Genomic DNA, 21,532 nt, shown 5'->3' with positions numbered 1-21,532 from the left:
TTGTTAAACACATACAGCATTAGCATAAGTGTTCTTTTATTATCTTTGTATGTACCTATACATGAACAGGAATACATGGTGTTTGTATGGTGGCAACACACTTAAGCATATAAAGTTAAAGCAGTGAACGTGTGTTACCTGATTTAAAGGGTTATGTGTGTTCCTGCCTGAGTAAATTAAACATATTTTTTGTGTTTATCTTGGTCCTGCTGATTTACATTTAGGAAAAGGTCAAAAGTGCAACACAGTAATGGTTACCATTGTTGCTTTGCAGAAAGAATGTCCAGTGTTTGAATTGAGCAGTCTCCAGCCTCCCAAAGTCCAAAAACATTCATTGGGTTAAGTTAATTAGACTAACTGGCGATTCTAAATTGGCTGTAGGCATAAATGTGAATATGAATGGTTGATTGTATCTCCATTTTAGCCCTGCAATAGATTGGCGATCTGTGAAGGGTGTACCCTGCCTCTACCAAGGACAACTGGGATGGGCTTCAGACCCCCTGTGACCATAATAAAGAAAGTGGATGGACAGAAAAAAAAACATGATTTATTGTTGTATCAAGTCATCCAGTTGAACACAGCAAAATTAACTTGCACAAAACAATTAAGTGTTTGGCTAGAGTAAGTAAAAAATCTAAAAAGTAACAAAGAAAATCTCTAATTTACCAAAACACATATAAAAACATCATTAGCATCATTATGCTCCACCAGATGACCTCATGTGTCCAGAAGATGACAACAGTTGGCACTTGACTCATCAGAGGAGGGACTGAGAACATCTCCTTGGTCACTCCTCATCATTTTGTGCTTCCACTGGTCACATCTCCTGAACGCTGGGCTAAAACATAAACATTGGACAGGAATAGTCAGTTCTTTCCGATAAACACAGGCAAAGCATCATCAACAGCTCAGCGTAGCCTGAGATTTTCCACAAATAATATGGATGGATGTTTGCCTCAAAATAAAATAATTATAAAAGAAGAAATATCTACAACCTGTTTCAACTGACAGCCAGATTAAATTATGGGGAACGTACATCTCTTACTTAATCTGTAGCTGATGTTTTCTGTGCAACAGCTTTGACAAACTTTGGCATCCGCTCAACTTTCAGAGCCTCCTGTAGAGCAGCAACTACTACATCAGGCTGAGGAAACTTCAGCCTAGCAGGCGGACCCTTCTTTATTCCAGTCCACAGGCATTTTTCTTTTGGAATCAGAGAAAAGAGGAACAATGTCATTTAGAAGACTGCAAGTAGGAAATATTTTTGATGTGAACATGGCAATCCAAAGCAAGTCCTGTGATAATACAGAGTGAGTGAAAAACCAAATCACATGCTTAACAATTTCTGTACAGTCGATATAGCTACTATATGGTAAATGGCCTGTATTTATATAGCGCTTTACTAGTCCCTAAGGACCCCAAAGCGCTTTACACATCCAGTCATCCACACATTCACACACTGGTGATGGCAAGCTACGTTGTAGCCACAGCCACCCTGGGGCGCACTGACAGAGGCGAGGCTGCCGGACACTGGCGCCACCGGGCCCTCTGACCACCACCAGTAGGCAACGGGTGAAGTGTCTTGCCCAAGGACACAACGACCATTACTGTCCAAGCCGGGGCTCGAACTGGCAACCTTCCGATTACAAGGCGAACTCCCAACTATTGAGCCACAATCGCCACTATAAACATTAATATTTTCCCTGTGCAACACTAAAAGGGGTGGATTAATCTTGGATTTTCCTTTTCATCTTCCTAACCTTTGTCTCCATCCATAAGAGTGATTTCGAAGCTCTTCTTGCGGGGTTTCTCAGGGTTGAGGATCACAGGCAGTGCAGGACAGGCAGCCAGGAGGGCAGATTTCACCTCCTCAGCATTATGCCTATACACTCGGCAGCTTTTACTGCAGGAAACAACAGGTAAACTATAAGGTAGCCATCTGTGCAGGCGGATAAGATGCTTTTATTAGAAAAGTACATTTAAGGAAGTACTAAGCCCAAGGACAACTTTGAATGCAAAAGAGAGAATACTTTCTTTCTTTATAGTAAAGAATTATACTTGATTTTACTTTATTTATGAATTAGTCGTAAAATAATTGCATAACATAGAATACTGTTGTAGAATCTAAACAGACAATTTACTGTTTAAGTACCACTTTGTAGATGAAATACTCAGTTGCATTTGTCATTGTTAAAAGTAATCTTTTTCAATCAAGCACCCACACACCTCACGACCCTGACAAGGATAAGCAGAAGAGAATGGATGGATGTTTTTTATATTGTAAAATGGATTTATATTAATGTCTTACGATTATATGACCTAGTCAACAGCATCTGATTTTTTTAAACTGAAATTTCAGAAGGAAAAACTAAAAATGAATAAAACCATATAATAAGTAGTGAGTGGACAACAGCAGTGGTTGATCTGGGTATTTACTACACCGCTTATAATCATGTGATTAGTGTATTCACCAGTGTTCAATGACCACTCTTTTGCCTTCCTCCTCTGCTCGCTCCTTCTTCTTCCCTGCTGGTGTTTGCTGCTCCTCTGCCTCCGCTTTGCGCTTCCTCCCTCGACGACCTGAACAGCGCACGTGCTGTTACGTGATGGTTTCATAACACAAAGGGGCTTGCATTGTGTTGCAGAATGTAATGCTGGATAAGGCAGGGGAGTGAACTTAACCTGCTACATTATTAAATGCTCAGACATTTCATGTGAATACGTAAAAAAAAGCGCATAATGTAAACATTTGACCAACTTTCTCCTGCTGATTTTAACTCCGCAGATAAATTCCAATCCAAACCGGACAGCTGCTGTAGCTATAGACTGTATAAGACAGCGTGCAGTGTGTGTGTAAGATCTGGAAACAAACTTATCTCAGTGGTGCAGTGTAGCATTTAGGATTCACACACCTACCTGCTTTCGGCGCCATCGCTGTTACAAAAGCTTTTAGCTAGAGGTGGGTGGATCGACCCAAATTTTGATCGTATTGATACCAGTGCTGGTACTGGCATCGGCTCGATACTAGTGCAACAGGGTCGATACTTTGTTTTACCCTCTAAGTTCAGTGTGTAGCCCACTAAATTGTGTTAAATATTATTATTATTATCCAAACCTCAAACGTGCACTAAAATGTCTGAGCCCTTTTGTGTTGCCTGTCATTGTGTTATTTTGTTTATCTCTACTCACTCTGTAATAGCTTCTCATATTGTAAATCAGCAGGTCCTCACTTTGCCACCATAACAGAAAATATCTGTCATGGTCTGCGGTGGGTGGCTGGAATTTCCATAAGGCTCCTGAACTGACCTGGGATCCGCCCCTGGGCAGGGCCAACTCCAGCTCCCGCACACCTGGAGCCTATTGCAGGCAATCAAGCCAGAGGGATTTAAACCACACGTTGATGTTCATTCACTGCCAGTTCGTCATCAACACATGTTGGTAACAGGCCGTATACGTTAAGTTCTTGCTGTGATTCATCCTGTTAACACGACTCTCTTGTGCTACAGTTGCTGTATCCACCTTGGCTCACACTCCACCTCTGGACTCAGGATACCTAGTAATCATTCTGGAAATCTCTCTGTGCCTCACCTGCCTGCCCTCCTGCCATCACACTCCATCTGAAGCCCCGGATCTCAGGCCAGCTTTTCCACGCCACTCAGCCTCCCCTGGATCTTCATCACCCCCCTCTCAACACTCCAGGTCCCTAACTGCAAGTAAGAATTGCTGCTCTTACAACTGGCCACTGCAGAGCTGCCTTCACTACCTACCTAACTCCTATATCCTCTTCCTTCAGTGTGACTGTTCCCCACTCAGCTCCGTTCCGCATCTCAGGCCTCATTCCCTCGCCATAGCCACGTTCCCCAGGCCACGCCGCACCAAGACTCCACGTCTCGCTGTTTTTTTGTCTTTGCCACGTTTTTCTCTTGCACTTAAACCTAATAAATTGTTGCATCATCTGCTGTCTCCGCTCTGGGTTTCTGCACCTGAGTCCTGTTCGGTACCGGCCACGTGACAATATCTGAACTTCCTACTGCTTACATTTTTTTTTTTTTTTTTTTTTTTTTAAACAAATGCTTAAAGGTTCCTCTGTAGCATTTATACTTGGGAAGGAGTGCAAGTGTTAGGCTAGGTTTAAAGGTAAGAACTGTTCAGTGATACTTTATAAACTGCAAATTTAAAGCTTGCGTGTGATGTCATCACTTCAATCACAGACTGGATATTTCTGCAAAACAAACAAAGATATACTAACTTTGTGTTATTCAAGTGTCACGTATAAAATCCTGGGTAGTTTGTATGGGATAAAGAGGTCAGCTTGTCGTACTGTGGTGGATTTATTGTAAAGAACTGCAATGAACTGCTGCACAGTATCTGTGGTGCCCATGGTCAGTGTTGGTTTACATCAGCTGTAATAGACTAATTAACAATTAAGATGATGATGATCATTCACTCTATAAATAGTATAATGTCAGTGTAGAAAATGGAAGTCAGCTGAGATAGCTGTGAAACATCTTCTGCAATCTGGTTGAATTCAGTTGTGATGTTTTTTGGACTTTGTTCAAATAGTACATCTTCTACAGTTGGCTGGTCATTAGAGCATTGTTTATGTACAATGATCCATACAATGTGCAATGAGCGGCTCAGCAGGCCTAGTTGCTCAGTGGATAAGACAAAGAGGCTTAAGACATGTAACAGATTTGCTGTTTTTTTTTTTTAATTAAATAAAAGCTTTTAAATTGTTTCATGCAATGAACAAATTTAAATAACTAATCTATGGCTACAGATCTCTGGCTCAGCCTACTGAGCTGTCTGAGCCGTAGATAAAGTGTTGGGACCCAAGTTGATTAACTTTTTGGACTTGTATTTGCGTCATCCCGTTCTGCTAAAACCTGCAAAGTTTTTTATTAAATCCGCTTTTCTGGCTCTTCCAGAGAAAGCGCTTCCTGTTATCCTCTGTAAACAGGGAGACAGATGAATGCGGGTCCCAGGGGCTCGTGTCCCATATTCTCTAATAGTTTTGTACGATTCCCAAATGTGGACTCGTGCGGGATGGCTGAGAGACGGCATCCAAAACAAACAAGAAGAAAAGTGAGAGAAAAACCCTGCAGAGCACCAGACGGATGTGTTTGCCTACTCCAAAGTCAGGAGCAAATATGGTGTTACCGGAATAGCAGTGTCTCTCACAGTGGCTCTGGAAGTCATATTTTTGGGCACATATAAAGCAATTGTCAAAAGGACGTCACAAGTTGCGTCTGTGCCAAAAAAAATGGGCTATACAGGCTCCCAGTGGGAGGCAGAGTGATTGACTCACGACAACTGCTCATCTAATCACTGTGCTTTTGTTCTCCTACTTACAACAAACTCAAGGCTCACACTTCTTGGGTTTTACTCTTGTTGTCTTTGTCATACGATGACATCTTTCACTCTTTCTGAATCAGAAAGGCAGAGGGGAAAAAAAGAAGCAGGCATCAAATCTCGAGTGCTTCTTTGGCTCCCAGCAGGCTCTCTATGCAGCCTGTCGCAGTATATTTTTAGCTGTCTGCGTAAATGTTCAGAAGAGTGGACAGATCTTCAGACAGATGTGCCCTGTCGTCACCCCGCTCTCCTCTTTTTGCTTCTAAGTGACGCAAGGCCGGACGCACAGGGCAGCAAGCCTCATCGCATAAATTCTCATGCATGTTCATGGATATTTCTGTGCATGCACACACAAGCAGAGGAGCAGTGCCAGAAGGTTGACGTTTCATTCATGAATCCAATTCTTATTTATGGCTGCATCTTATTGTTCTGACTTCTAACCTCTTCAGCTGTCAAAGCTCTATTATGGCACTTAACTAATCTGTGTCTGTCTCTTTATACTGCAAAACGCAGACAGTACAACTTTGATGAACCTAAGATATTCAACAAATCGATACAGTCAGTCAGAAACGAAAATGACTTATCAGTTCTATCTTTGCACACAGGGCTTTACTGTGACAAAAATTCTCTGTAGTTTCTTTGTTTCAAGTTTAATGAAAACTAAGAGCAGGGGTGCCAAACATAAGGCCTGGTCCCAAAATGTGCCTGCGGTGACTGTTATTAAATTTATTTATGAAACCGCCTTTTTTTTTATGTGGATATACTACATATGTAGCATGCATTACATTGTTTAGTAAAAAATTATTTTGATGTTTAGCAACATACATAAAAATACATAAAGTGAAAACAAGTTTGTTTTCCAAAAATAAATAATACTTAATAATAGTTGGGCAGCCTACTGATTAGCTACCGTAACACTCGAGTGCGTTTAACTATACTGGTAATGTGTAATTATGACCTCAGCTAAGAAACTCAGACAACAGTAGCATGAGAGATGTTTACTTTGATTACACAAACATTATGTAGGAGTCGATAATGGATAATAGATATTTATTTGTAAATAACTGGGCACGAATAACCTGAGCTTGTTCTATAATAATATAGTGTAGTATATTTCTAACTAACTAGGTAATACTCCCTTTAAAGATATAACACGTTTTGGGGTCAACCTGAAACAACGACAAATGCGAAATGTAAAACTGAGATCAGAGGTCAAATATAAAATGACATTTGGACGTTTGGAGTACCCATATACCAGTATGCAATACCTGAATGTTTCCAATACAGTCAAAGGCAGCAGAATTTCAAGTAAAGTTTTAAATATAAAAGACATTTTATGAATGTTTGACTTTATTTAAAATCATAATAACATGATATTTAGAATATATGTTGTCAATAAAAAGGCAGTAAGAAATATTTTGATAAACTGCTATATACAGAAGCCTTAGTTTCTAAAATATAAGGCTTTCTGTCAATTTCTGACCATTAACTCATTAAGTTGTCTTTAAAAACTTTGGTGGATGTAAACCAAATTTTAATAGAATGTTTTCCATGACCCTATTCCACACCCCAACAAATTTTATGAGAATTCGTTCAAAACTTTTGGAGCTGTCGTGTTTTAAGGACAGAACTATTACGTCCTTGGCTGAGGTAATCGTGCTCAAGTTCTGAAGGGTTAGGGTCAGGGTCTAACAAAAAATTATCAATGCTTTACATTTTACATCCACAAGAAGCTAGTATAGGTTATCAACAAAAAGGTCTTGGGTTCAAATTTCTGTGTTGGAGTTCGTGCATTCTCTCTGTTGGTGTTAATGGGACTGGCAGCCTGTTTGCGGTGCACTCCTCCTCTTGCACCCATGATCCAGAACTTGATAAGGGAAAGAATTTATAGTAAAGTATGGATTTTATACCTTATGTAGTATTTTTGTTTTGTTTGTTTCTTTTTTTTAAAGTAAAATCATGTGCTGTGCAGCAGCTTTTCGACCCAGTATGGAGGAGAGGGAAAAATGTGAACTCAAAAACCGCTTTGATGCAGGAGCTTTTTCAAAATCTCAAACATACAAATTGAAGGAAGCACTGGAGTCAGGAATACAAAACATTAGAAATCTGGGGTAAATCACGGAGGGGAAAGACACATTAATGCTATTTTCAAACAATTTTAAAACAGTGAGAGAGATTATTCACAAGTGGAAAACATCCAGCAGTGGACGTCCCAGCAAACTCACCCCAAAGCCAAAGAAACTGTAAAACCCCCAATAGTTACATGTGAGACACCACAGGCATCAGTTATAGGCAGAATTTAGAAAAAAGACTGAACAAGCATAGTTTGTTTGTTTTAGCCCCAATAAACATATTCTAGAAACATAGTTTTATGTTAATAATATATTATTTGTACAGTAACATAGATAGGGAGCACATAACTTCAGGAAACATGGAGCAAGGAAACACACAGCAGTGTTCGAGGATGCGACAAAGGACCAGAGGAAGATGTAAACAGTTTACACACATGGTAATGAGGTGAGGGTTAAATAAGTGGGAGACACAGAAGGAATAAATCAGGGATAATGTGAGGGCAGTTAAACTTGACAAAGTGATATAAGATGAAACACAGAGATGGGATTTGACCAGATAGGGGAAAATAAGCCAAGCAAGGAATACAATATGAACTAAAACCAAGAACAGAATTAGAGGGAAGAACCAAATGCAAAGAAACACAATCAGGAAACATTATTTTAAAAAGCCCAAAGCTTGGAACTGGGTACTTGACTCAGGAACCCGAATACATGGACAACTGTTCAAAGAACTGCAAAAGTTAAAAGAAGACATATTTAATTCAAAATTCATCGAAAGCTTTCTTTTTTGATATTTAGTAATTGTTTGGGAGGTTTCCCAGTTGACTCCCTCCTGCTTGGCAGCTCTTCGTCTAGTGAAACTCCCACAGGCAGTAGGAACATTGATGTTCAGTGTGTGAACTCATAGGCAGCCTCTCTCTCTTTCGTTGTTTCCACTTAAAATGATTTATTCATTCAGTCTTGCTTTTCTGTTCAGGAGGAAGGCTTTGCTGTCCAGCAGGCTCAGGTTTTCACGTGCTGGTTAATAGAAGCTGGCACTGCTGTGTAGCAGCACTGCAAATGATGTTTGTCAATTATGGATGTGATAGGTTTGCTTTCCTGTTGACTGCAGCCCTGCACTCTCAACCATTCGACTGAATTCGTTTGCAGGGTAAATATCCAGCACGCAGTGGGAGGAAATTAATCGGCTCCATCCTTCTGAAATTCTTCCCCCATACATTTCATTTCCTTCCGGCCTCCTTTGACGTCAGGGTGTGAGTCTCGGTTCATCCTCTGCAAATACCACGTGTGAAGGTGAACGTCAGCAAACACGACGGCAAAACGCAAACTAAAACGCCAACTCATTCGGGCCAACACGCAGGCTTATTCAAGACAAGCATAGACAGCCACGTGGAGGATACTGTCAGGGAGAGAGAAGTGCCGGAGCGATGGGTTTCAGACAAAGACTGAGTGACAGCAAATTAAAAAGATGCAAACACACAAAAGAGAGGAATAAAAGCAGAGGCAGCAGAAGTTAGATAGAGAGTTGGGGGAGAATGAGTGGGCACACATCATCAAAGTCTGACGATCAGAGAAATTCTGGCTGTTAATGGCTTGGTTCCTGCACCGGAAAAACACTAAATATGTCCCATGACCACCCAGGCAGCTGCTTTCCGCCATGGAGGGCAACCGCCCACAGTTCTGCCATGAAATTGGGACTTGAGAATATGGGAAGGGTAATTACATTGGTCACGATGAAAGTTTTTCTGCAGGTGGTTATCAGTGGCAGGAAAAAGCTGAGGGGAGTAATTTAATACTGCTATCTCATCTCCTCTAACAGTAGCGTGAAACTGTGACACACAGTAAAAAGTCCTTTTACATAACCAAAGCTCAAAACTGCCTTTAAAGTAGTTTTGTCACAGTTATACTGTGAAATACTTTCTGACCTGGTAACTGACTGCATCTAGACATATTGTAGATGTATTTCCTTTGAACATAACAGCAGAGACATTTCTTATAATAATGAAAGTAATTAAGAAAACACATGAATACTCTATAAATGGAGTTTTAAAAAAAACCCCTTAAACTTACAAAAAATCCTTATTTTCTCTCTTTCTTGCATTCAAAAGTATAAAGTATTACTTCTCAGTTCAGTATTCAACAGCAAATTTTAATGAGACATACATTCACCAGTGATTTTATTAGGTACTTCAGAAAGGCCTTAATTCTTTGTGACATAAATTCAACAAGGTGCTAAAAACATTCATCAGAGATTCTGGTGCATATTCGCACGACAGCATCACATAGTTGCTGCAGATTTGTGAGCTCTACATGCATTAATACACTGAACTGCTGTCATGTGATTGACTGATTAGACAAGCAGTTGAAAAGGCATACCTGAAAAAAGGCACCGGTGAATACATATAACTCACTAACTCATTAAAACAGGGCCTTTTGTATTTTCTTATACCACATAATGTTTTTTTCACTCATACTTAATTCTTATAAATATATGCTGCATGATTAAATATGAAAGATGATGATTACATGAATTGATTATATTAAGAGGCATTTAAGTCTTACACAGACATTTACAAATAGAAGACACAAATATTTACTGTAACTTTTTCCTGTTTTTCTTCCATGTCACATTGGCAATGAATTAGCTTAGCTTAACTAGCTAGCTAGCTAACTAACCTAAAAAACAAACAAGAAACCAAAACAAGGTGAAATATCCACATTGCCTCTGCCTAGGGGTGGGTTTTGATTATCTATTTATCGATTAAAATCGATTCTGGCTTGGATAACGTGATATCGATTCATTAAAATCCTAAATCGATTTTTAAATATAAATTTATTTTGCCCGAAATGCCAGAATCTCAGGTTAAACCTCACGAAATTTCTACAACCACCAAACAGCTAAAACAGTCAGTGAGAGCAGGTACACGGATTCTGCACAAAGACGTAAACACAAAACGCGGACCCAAGGCATCCAAATCAGTGAGATGTAGCCTTTCTCACCCGACGGCCTGTACACAGACGCAGACACGCCGTGGGCGCTGAAAGCCGACAGCTCACTGATTTTGAAGCGTCAGCGGGCGCTTTTTGTTTACCTCCTTTTTGCACTAGATTCTGAAGCTGCAGGTTTTTATCTCTCTCCAAACAATATTGACTGAACCAGCAGCCAAAGATGATCCAAACTACTTTTTTCACATAAACTTCGTCACCCACTCCTACTTATTACCCACCAGTCTATGGTGTCGGCCACTGTTTGTTTGTTTGTTTGTGTTTTTTTTTAACTTACTTCCGACAAGAAAGCTTAATTTCTGCTGTTCAATACTGAACAAATTTAAACTTTTTAAAATTATGCAAAATTGCAAAAATGCTTAGCTGTGTCTCTAATCAAACCTCTGTAACTTTGCTTTGCTTCACTTCGTTTTTGACTGCACAATGTATTTAAGGTCATCTGCTATAAAAACCCAGCAAACCGCCTTCGTGTTTTTCTGTGTTTTATCCTCAGTTACTTTGACACAAAGGAATCAGCTGTGATGGTTACACCTTTGATAAAGTCTCACAAGTGTCAGCTTTCTTTTTATAGATATAAAAATATAGAAATGTACTGATAAGTGATCAGAATTATAATATTTATGACTGTCTGAGGCAAAATTTCCCCGATTCGAATCGAATCGAATAAATTCAGGACCTTGTGAATCGGAATCGAATCGATTCTAGAAATCAGTGACGATACCCAACCCTACCTCTGCCTATTAGTAGGTTATTGAATTAAAAACAACAACCTTGTAATAAATCTCAAATGATTTATTTTTTATTTACAATATTTTACAACAACTTTAATTTATGAAGCCACGTAGAATCTTACCTAAACAGTATAAAATGTTCCTAGTTACAGGCTCTTAAGCTACATAGAAGTAAGTCCAATATTTTTCAAGGTTTATGGCTGTGGAGGTGTAGGAAGACAGGGACATCTATATATCAGAACAACAATCCCTGGCTCCTCAAATCTACATGTTGAAGTTTCTTGATGTATATCTGTGAGTGAGTGTCTGAATGTTAGATAAGGGACTAATACATAGAAAAAAGTGTTTGTAATGATGGGTGTAGTAAAAGTGCTTAAAAGTACAGGTTCATTTGCAATTTCTACAAGTTTTGATTCTGTTAGCTAAAAAGTCTGGGGAAAACAAAAATGTTAATTGAAAAGTAACCAAAGGTCTGACTCACCTATTAACACTTTGGAGGCCTCTAAATTTATTTGAAAATATTCATGGTATGAAGTAAAATTTCGCATTGATCTATAAAGTTTTAGTAAAGAAACAAATTTGCTGACTCTGAGGATTTTTCCACGAATGACCCAGTAACAAAATCCGCCTACCAGCATCTCTGAAGCTCTATAATTTAATACTATTATTTGTTTTAAATAAATGTAAAAGCATGTGAAAATTGCTCGTTGATATTTTTTATTGAGTTTTTACTGAGTTTTCGCCTCTGAGCAGTTGCCAGGCAACAAGTAGACTCCAGGAAGTGCCTGGGCCTAGTCAAAAAAATACTCTGACATATATCGCTCTGTAAAGCAGTAAACACACATTTATACAGTGTTTCTAAGAATCAAACATACCAGATATGATGTTCTTACTAGTGATCTTAAAAAGTGCAGGTTTTATTCCTCAAACTTTTTAAATTATTACACACCTTTCCCCCTCTTTTCAGTCTTTGAGCTAAGCTATTTCACAGAGCTATCTGGGAGTAGTGTCAATGTTCTCATCTAACTTCCTTTCAGATCAAGAACAAACTTTTTCACAGCTGATATTTAGAATTTTTATTCCAGTAAGGGGAGATTCTTCCTTTTTTTGTACGTGCTTTTGCGCAAGTTCTCAATGGGAAATGAGCCAGCATTGGCACACCTGTGGAGAAAGGAGGACAGGTAACACCAGGTGTCATGTAAAGTAGTCAGTAATTGTTTATTTAGTGGAGAAAAAGATTCAAACAAACTTCTCAGTACTTTTAAGGTTCAGAGAAGCTATTCCCGCAGATCACTGGGAACCGCGGGGAATAGGTTATGTCCCTGGTGGGTAAAGTCAATTATAATAAAATGGTTTTCCTTTAGAGTCAGCAGGTGTCAATATCACAAAGTAAAGACGTATTAAGGCTACTTTTAAACAATTTTGAAACAATGAGAGAGATTCTTCACAAGTGGAAAACATCCAGTGTTCCCAGCAGAAAGATGGAACTAGCATAGTTTGTTTGTTTTAGGCTCAATAAACACATTCTAGAAAGATGCATAGTTTTATGTTAATATTATATTATTTGTACCATATTTGTAACATATGACTCATTTATTTGTTATCAAACGTCAGTTATTGGCTTACATTTTTATGTGTGAGGATCACAGGACTAACTTGACTTGTGCAGATTTTTCAGATATTCAGTATTTTTTTTGTGGTACCTTTTTTGTTATAAAAAAAGACAGTATTTGTTGTGTAAAATGCAATTCTTAAAAAACTGATTTTTGTCACTTTTCAGTGAATCTGAACTACAACCAGAAGCAACAATCACATATTTTAATATTAAAATAAAAACAAGGCAATCTGTGAAAGTTGTGAATAATTATTTACATGGAGGCCAACCACGAAGTGTGAAGTTGGAGGCAACTCAGCTAAACTTCTTTTTGTGTGCACATGTTGCTGTTTATGTACGTGCACGTGTCCTTGCACTAGCAAACAGATGCGTGAGTGTGTGCATCATCATCATCATTATCATTAGCATGGTGAGAGTATCTGTTGAGGGGGTGTGCTGATTCCGGGACACATCACATATTCATCCCTGGTGTGCTCCCCGTTCTGCCCTGAATCATACCTCAGCCCCTCCCTCCAAACCCCCGCACACACACACGCACATCTCGAGAGCTTATTCATCCATCTCACTGTATATGTAATGCGACCTGATATAGCTGCCTTCTGCACATGTTGAGAAAAGTGACTGGCTTAACATAGCCAAGGCTGGATACTTTGAACACACACACTGCGTCTACTACACACAGTTATACAGATAATAAATATCCCCTCCCTTCTATAAACAAATATCCTCACTTTTGCACGAGTCCCTCATTTTACTGGATGGAATATTCCATGCAAAGCCCTTATTCAATAGGTTATCAATTTCAGACTTGCTGAAAGACTCGTTGCATTATATAACTGTATGTCTTATGCTTTGCTACTCAGGTTTCTGCTCTCTGCTTTCATCTGATTAAGTGTTCGTGTAAATTCATTATTGATTTTTTTGTTCTTTTGCATCATCCTTAGAGAGCACTTAGAGTGAGATTAGAGCAAAGACAAGAACAAAGAAAACTCCCACTCACTTCTGTGTAATTATTTCTTTATTTTTTTAATAAAGCAAAGCACTTCCATAACAGTTTTTTAATTTTTCATCAAAAAAAACAGACTCTAACGAATGTCACAGTATGTCTCATGTTCTGTTCTGAAACTCACAGTCATCATCGAGGTTTGGTTTCAGATTTAACATGTGGGGCCGACGTGGACTGTATGTCACAGTTAGGCTTCATTGGTCGTAAACAACACACATACACTTTTCCATAAACACATACTGGGGTTAGAAAGGTTCAGCTTATAAAGAGAAGAGATGGTTCAGAGTGTAAATGCTGCATGCAGTTTTAAAATACAGTTCTTGGTCATTTTTTGTGTGTATGAAGGATTTTTTTTTTTCAGATTTCAGGTTAGAAAAAAAGCACATACAGACATGTAAAATAATAAAAAACAATATCAGGTATAAGTGTAATAAAATAGGACTTCTGGACTTCCACACAACATGCATACAGGCACTCACTTTTCTAAGATAGATGAAGATCCGTCTCTTCCAGACTTTTCTAGACTCTCTTATCTACATCACTTAAGTTTCACTCACACAACAGAAAATTGAAACCCACACACAAATCAGTTATAACTCCATGTCTGGGATATCGAAAACTTTTAGATTTATAAAGGGCAAAGTGATAATAGTGGAAATCAAGAGGTGCATATTTAATTTGCTTGCCATCCTTTTACAGTCTAAGCATCTCTTCTATCTTCACAAACAGCTGTTTACTACGATCAAAGTACAAATCCATCTAGTCTAAGATACAGTGTGCTGGATGCATATGTACAGTGATGGTGTGTGGTATGTACAGATGGTTTGCTGGCATCTCTGGGATCACACAAGGTTTTGAATCTGAAGGAGGGAGGTTAGTCACTCCTGGTTGCATTGAAGTGAACACCTCAAACTGCTTTACTTCTCTCCTCCTAGATCTCTCTTGTTAATCCACATCTTTATCCTACTTCTGGTAATGCCAAATAATCTTCCTTTAATAATGTTAGTGATAATTGGATGGTGAGTACTAGTTAATATAGAAAACAGCTGGATAGTTTTACAACGCCTGCGCTGTTTACAGCTGTGATAGAAAAAAAAAAAGACATCTGGAGACCCCACCAGCTAACTTCGTAGTTTTCTGCCTTTGTGTTGTCACTGTCATTCAGCTCTGATGTCATCCTAAGCCTGTACTATGAAAGATCAGGTATTTCACGATCAATTGTGTCTGGCTCTACATCAGCTCAACTGACCTGGCACTTTTAAGCAGCTCCCTGCTGCCTTGCCTGTCTCCTGCTTCAGTGTAGCACCCCTTGCATGTTGAGGAGGCAACTGAAAGGACTCAAGATCCAGGTTTTTGTTAGTATTAGAAAGAGGAGAGGGAGAAATCAGAGAAAGAAACAGGTAGAAAGGAGAAAGGAGTTCAGCTGAAAAGGAAATGGAAGGAGAATAAGAGTATGGTGAGGGTGAGGAGGTGGAGTGGGCGTGGAGTGATGGCTAGGGAGGAGAATGAGGGGAAGGCTTGGTCGTCATAGCTTGGAGCACAGTCCAGCTCAACACAGCGGACAGAGGAATCTTCATTGCCATAGTTGGTCCAGTATTCTTCTTGGTCGAGTTTGGGGAGGGCTGCCTCATCAGCTGACAGTTCATACTTGGAGGGGAACTGAGGCTTGACCGCAGGGAAAGGGAATGACTTCACTGTTTCTGAGCTCTTCTGGTACAAGGACTTTGATTTGGATTCGGGTTTGTTCTTGGAGAACCACCAGCGGGTCTTGGTACTGAAGGTGGTTGTGGTGGATCCAGCCAGAGAGCCGGGGTCAGGAAGAGGGCAGAGAGCGAAATCCATTTCTCGGAGGAATCGGAGGTCCTGACCACGACGTGTAGATGGGGAAGTGCACACAAGGTCAGATGAGGAGATGCGGGCCTTGCGGAACCACTCCCAAAGGGGACGTGCCTCACAGCCACAGGACCAGGGGTTACCATTGAGGCGGAGGAACTGGATGTCTTGGACATCTTTCATGGTCTGTCCTGGTAGCTCAGCCAGGGAGTTGTTGAACAGGTAGAGGATGGTAAGACGGCCAAGGTCACGAAAGGCCTTGCGGTTGACCTGCCTGATGCGATTGTCATGCAGAAGGAGACGGTCCAAGTTGACCAGACCCCTGAACACATTTTCAGTGAGGGTACGGATTCGGTTCCCATGCAGGAACAGATGGGTGAGGTTGACCAGATCAGAGAAAAGGTCATCATGCAGAAAATGGAGTTGATTTTCCTGCAGCAAAGTCAAAATGCAACATTTAGTGCTGGGAAAAAAGTGAAAAGTAAAACTATAGACTGCATATAAAAGATACACATAGTCTCCAATGCAGAAGTGACTTAAGCTTGCAATCTGTTTAGTTGTCAGAAGGGGGCGACTGCTGGTTTAATTCTCAGCTCATTAGACACTTTTGTGATGAGTTTGTGGTTTCAGTCACTAGTTTAATGTCTTACCATGCAAACCATGATGTTCACATTACAAATTATAATCCCACTAAGACTAAAATAAATGATGATGGATTGTATATAAAAAGGCTACTTCGTGACTGCAAGTTGCTGTCTTAAAAAACTTGAAACTAATGATTAACATCATAATGTTTACATCTATCTTTAGTATACAGTCTATGAGAAAGACTAAAGAAGCTGGGTATGGTGGTTTTTGTTAAAGACTGCATACAACAGATTCAAGTCTTACAACAAAAGGTCAAAGCTGATTTTGAATCCTGAAATCTAGAAATGATTGGAAGCTCACACAATGTGTGACACAAAAGCTGCCTTTAACGAATTACTGAACATCCAACATTTCTCTTTGAGTCAGCGATCAATATGAGCAGTAAAAATAAATAAATAAAAGAATATCTCACCTCCCTCTGATTGCAGTTATAATTTATGCACACGTGAGAAGTGATCTGTTTGAAAGTAGCTTTATAACACTGAGAAGTGACCTGCATTGTCTGAGTCACACTGAATGTGGGATGTGTTCTCTTTAATTCCCTCAGAAGGCTTCTTGGCAGGCAGTTATTGTCTGATTGGAAGAGAGTTTAAATTCAGGAACAGATGAGATCTCACTGTTAGCTGCCAAAAGCTGACAGCAACCAAAAAAATAATGCACATGGCATCTCTGCAAGCTAATTTTCAATGCATTAAAATCAAATCACTGCCTGTTATATTATATCTCTACTTTAAAAAAAAAACAAACTATTTGGATCTATTGTACTGGTTTTGAAGTGATTTAAAAAGATGACTTTAGGTTTTCTTTTTCACTTATTTTAAATAAAATTAACTTAAGGATGAATATGAAGTGTTGTAGTAATTTTCCTGCCTTCTACAAGTGGTGATTGTATCACCATCCTTGCCATCTATATGTGTATTTTAAGTTTGGATTGATATTACTTCCTCTGACTTGTAGATACACTTGCTGAAAGTAAATGTGTGGACATGTGTTTTGTTTTTTCTTTTACAATTTATATTATTAGAAGATCTGTCAACTACCCACTTAGCTTACATTGATCATTATCTGCATTGAGTTTATAGTAATTAAATAAATCTATTGTCATATTGTAAATCTATCCTTATACGATAGTTTCAGTGTTTTTTAACTGCTCAATGGTTCTAATTTTCTTTGTAGATATACATTTCTGCATCTTTTTATTTTTACAACTTATTTTTGTTTGCATATAAATGCCTGTGGTGTGTGCAACTCACGCTTCAACACGTGCAATATGAAAGCATCAACGTGCGTGTGGGTGTGCAGCCTGTGCAAGCTTTAAATCAATTCTACAACACAACTAAACGTAGTAATTTTGCATACCCTTGATCATACCCATGTATTACTATCCAACATCTTACTGTGAACGTACTGGTCATCTTTTAGGTGTGTGTGTGTGAATGTTGTCTTTACCTGCAGATAGAGAAATTGCAGGCTGTACAGCTTGTGGAAGAGATCATGGGGGAGAGTGGCCAGCTTGCAACGATGCATATGCAGGCTCTGCAGCTTCTCCAAGCCCCTGAAGGCTCCACCTTCCAAGTGGCGCAGTGAAGGGTTGTCACCCAGATCCAGCTCTTCCAGTACCCTGAGGTTACTAAAGGCTCCGGCCTCAATCCATGTGATGTTGTTGCCATATAGCCAAAGCACCTGCAGAGGAATTCAACAGGACAGCAAAGAAAAATAAGAATAATGGCATGAGAGAGGAAAAATACATTTCTGCACATAATTTCTATAAATAGTGTTGTCACTCTGCTCACTTGTGTCTCAAAGCCAAAAGAGTCTGCGCGAAGCTCTGTGATGCGGTTGTTCTGGAGGAAAACACGTTGTGAGTTGTAGGGCACACCGGCCGGCACTATGGTGAGGTTCTGGGACTGGCAGCTGACCGTCATGGGCGTAGGGTAACACACACACAGCTTGGGGCATGCTGTGACCCCACCCGGCTTCACTACCACCAGCCACAGAATCAGCCATAGGGTTAGTCCACCTGGAAAGAGAAGAAAAAGGCAATGTTAGCATGAGAAAGCTGCAGGAGTAGCAGCTTGGAAAAACGTGCACATTGTGTGTGAGAAAGAGTGACTGGCAAAGAAAAAGAGATTGGATTCAGCTTTAGGTACCATTTCTTTTTCTTTTTGTCTGTCTGTCAAAACTTTTGTTTTGTTGTTAGTGATTCCTTTTAACATCGCTGTGCTCTTACCCGTGACCTGTTGATGGATTCAGAACCTTAGGTTTCATATATAATTCAGCAGCTTACATTACAAAAATCAATCACCCATTCATATCCACCTTATCACTTTACCTAAGTAGCAGTGGATTTTGTGACATGGTTACATAACCGTGGATTTCAGCAGTTTAGACTATAAATTAGCCACAAATCAAGAATCAAAATATATTTAAGAGGCAGAAACGAGAAGCATATTGCCTCCCTGTTACATTTACCCCGTTTTCTACTTCTCAGGCTGTTTCAACCAAAAGGATGTTTCCGCTGAAAGGTTGTCTACGCGGAGGGCACGCGTAAAACTAGTAACCAAACCCGGATCAGTTTCGGTTCTTATGATTAATTTAGCAGCTTCTTGGCATCGCTCAGATTACGGTGCACAAAAAAGTGGGCAAGGCGGGAAAAGTACATGCGTTAAATATTAACGAGGTTCCTTTTCATCTATTGTGCGCAAGATTTTCCAGCGTCTCACCCCTGACCTCTTAACAAGTTGGACTATTAGCCGCGCTGGACGCTGAGAGACAGCTGGAACCAGAGCTCTGGAGTCAAATAGGGCATATGTCTTTCATATTTACACTAACGTTAATGTAACAAATTGTGCGCGCAAAACTCATGCTTTTATCTCTCCATGCGTAAAACAGTATGGAGAGCAGAGGAAAAAGCTTTGACCAAGTAACTTTTTAAGCAGATCACAAAATCTGTACCCCAGAGTGAGCATCCCTGACACGTTTCTTTAACTCTCATAATATGTAGCTGACATATACAGTTTATATTCACAGTAAAATGATTAGAAAACAGTCAGACTGACTGCGCGTAAATCGAAGTCTACACTTTGTTTTTCTGTCTAACAAAGGCTGCTTAAACCCAAAATGACACGACAATATTCCCTGAAAACACTAAAAAAACTGAAACGTGTTCAAAGGTAAGTAAAAAGGTGTCAGCTATAAGCACATGAATGCACCTGTAGAATCTGCAGATGCAAAATGGTGAGGAACTTACCCTTGTAGTTGCGGGCGCTGGAGCCCCTCACGGTGCGACGAGTTTCCATCTCGAACCAAAGCCGAAAGCGAGTTAGCCTGCACGGCGTGGAAGTGCCTGCTTGATGCTATCTCTGCTGAGATTCAGCTCTGGTGACCGAGTCACTGCTGCTTCAGGCAGTGACGTACCGGAGTCCCGAGGAGCTTTTTATCCCCGTGGCCGGTCTTCGCCCACTGCCGTGGGTAGCGGAGGATCCTCTACGTCAGCCTGGGAGGAGGAGTTACCGGAGGAAGCGACTAGAAAGGCAATGGCAAAGCTTGCCACTGTCATCTTGGCGGCAGACCTCCACTGGCTGTCAAAAGAAAAATAATATAATTCAACATTAATCATTTATTATGCTGTGATAATGAAACACAACATAAACTAGAAATTTTATAATTTGTTTTTATAATTCGTTACATTTTCTTTCTGAGCATGTATTAAATATTCTAACCATTCCCCAACGTTTAATACAAATATCCAGTATTTAGTTTAACTATTGCAATAATTTCTTTGTTCATCGTTTAAGACAACTCGCAGTGTGGGAGGATTGGAGGTGGATGGAGGTGACAAAAAACTAATAACTGGGAAAAAAGTAAGAATTATTGCTGCATGACTACTGCACATTAAACGAATTTGTGTGTAGCCTCGTGGCACATGTACTCTGGGGAGGTGGAGGTGGGAAAACTCATCTGGCCTTAAAGTCAAGTTATCGTTTCTCTTCTTCGGTGTAGGCCAGGCTAGAAAGAAGCCGATAGACGCCTACAGTTCAGAATAACAGATGAACATGAAAGGGAAACCCAGCGGTGGAGCGAAATCATCTACCACAGCATATGACCTGGTTATATTAGTGTGTGTGAAAGGGAGAGATAACACCACTGACATATCGTAGTAGTACAACACCAGCACATCAGGCTGCATTTATTCACACCAATCCTCTTTGCAAATGTCACATTTACCAAAGCAATGCATTATTAATCCTCCAGTGGACTGATGAAATGTGGATTTTCTTTGCGCTGTGGATGTGAATAAAGATGATGGGATGACTACCAGTAAGTTAACAATGACACAGGGACACAGAGTACCCATTTGACTGAATAGGTCCCATAAGTCGCATCCTTGAGCCAATTTGGCTGCAGAACAAATGATTTGCTAGAAAAGGCGCGAAGCAGCGCGCACGGGCGGGACGTGGGATGGATGACAGGGGACATGGAGCTTTGTTTTGTTTTTTTCCATGTGAAATTAACTGTGTCAGGGCAGGGGTGGGCAGAGTTTACTCACAAGTGAGTCCTTCCTTCGTGGCACGGGTCAAGCCCAGGTCCAGCATGATGCGCATCATCTGTTCCCCAGTGAACACACGCTCACCAAAACCTGCTCCTTGAAGGTCATTTGTAACTCCAAGCTGTGAGCGAAGCGCAGGCAATAAAAACCGTCTGGAGTCACACGATTTCTTGGCGTCGGTATAGTGATTGGGGGAGGCAATTCAACAAGGAGGCATTAGTGGCCTCAGCGGGGGTCTGTGGAATAGATAAGGTCGCGTGTGTGTGTGCACATGTAATGCACACAGGGTATTCTTGGCCTCAGGGTGAGTGGGGGAGGCAGCCAGCTCACCAACAAGTGTCCACCTTCAAGTGTGTGTCTGCCCACCTGCATGTGGGCGGCTCTTGGTGCCCCTTCTACAATAATGATCTAGTATCCATGCAGACTGAGACAATTTATGATTCATTCTTGTGTGTGTGTGTTTACATCGGCGCTTACCTGAGACTTACCTGAGTATGTGTGTGTGAGATGCCAAAGCTATGGCCCATCTAATCAGAACAAAATATTAAAGTGGATAAACGTATGCAAGGACATACACACAGGCACACATCTATCTCCATTCCCAGATACATTCTCTCACTTGCCTGCTGTGTCAAAGTGAATCACTGGAACGCTGGCATTTGAACTGGTGTAAACACAGCATGTTCAAAGGATCTGTCCTGATCCTAAAAAAAGTGTTGG

General features: G+C 40.2%; 2 protein-coding genes and 1 long non-coding RNA gene across 4 annotated transcripts; 1 reads left to right on the top strand and 2 right to left on the bottom strand.

The window, feature by feature from the left end:
* Window positions 1-527: 527 nt before the first annotated feature.
* LOC146582362 (selenoprotein H-like) lies at window positions 528-2,933 on the bottom strand. 2 transcript variants are annotated; one of them, XM_085295822.1, is made up of 5 exons: window positions 2,917-2,933; window positions 2,472-2,580; window positions 1,761-1,903; window positions 1,037-1,203; window positions 528-838 (listed from the first exon to the last, which is right to left on the bottom strand). In XM_085295822.1, the coding sequence occupies exons 1-4, from the start codon at window positions 2,930-2,932 to the stop codon at window positions 1,046-1,048; spliced, it is 426 nt and encodes a 141-aa protein (XP_085151948.1). In that variant the 5' UTR covers window position 2,933; the 3' UTR covers window positions 528-838; window positions 1,037-1,045. The 2 variants fall into 2 exon arrangements, with proteins under 2 accessions (XP_085151948.1, XP_085151950.1); XM_085295824.1 differs by having other exon boundaries at window positions 1,046-1,203.
* A 384-nt stretch (window positions 2,934-3,317) lies between these two features.
* Window positions 3,318-4,145, top strand: LOC146582361 (uncharacterized). Its single transcript, XR_014894744.1, has 3 exons — window positions 3,318-3,434; window positions 3,507-3,713; window positions 3,794-4,145. It is a non-coding gene; the product is annotated as an uncharacterized LOC146582361 (long non-coding RNA).
* Window positions 4,146-13,776: 9,631 nt separating this feature from the next.
* rtn4rl2b (reticulon 4 receptor-like 2b) lies at window positions 13,777-19,659 on the bottom strand. Its single transcript, XM_085295814.1, has 4 exons — window positions 19,514-19,659; window positions 18,057-18,283; window positions 17,713-17,946; window positions 13,777-16,047 (listed from the first exon to the last, which is right to left on the bottom strand). The coding sequence occupies exons 1-4, from the start codon at window positions 19,560-19,562 to the stop codon at window positions 15,202-15,204; spliced, it is 1,356 nt and encodes a 451-aa protein (XP_085151940.1). The 5' UTR covers window positions 19,563-19,659; the 3' UTR covers window positions 13,777-15,201.
* Window positions 19,660-21,532: the final 1,873 nt, after the last annotated feature.

This window comes from Mchenga conophoros, linkage group LG2, assembly GCF_057382185.1.
Source record: "Mchenga conophoros isolate Kocher_MC1m ecotype Shallow Benthic linkage group LG2, M_conophoros_male_GT1.1, whole genome shotgun sequence".
In the NCBI taxonomy this organism is placed as follows: domain Eukaryota; kingdom Metazoa; phylum Chordata; class Actinopteri; order Cichliformes; family Cichlidae; genus Mchenga; species Mchenga conophoros.
The sequence above is the reverse complement of the archived record's forward strand: the minus strand, read 5'-3'. Positions and strand labels throughout refer to the sequence as shown.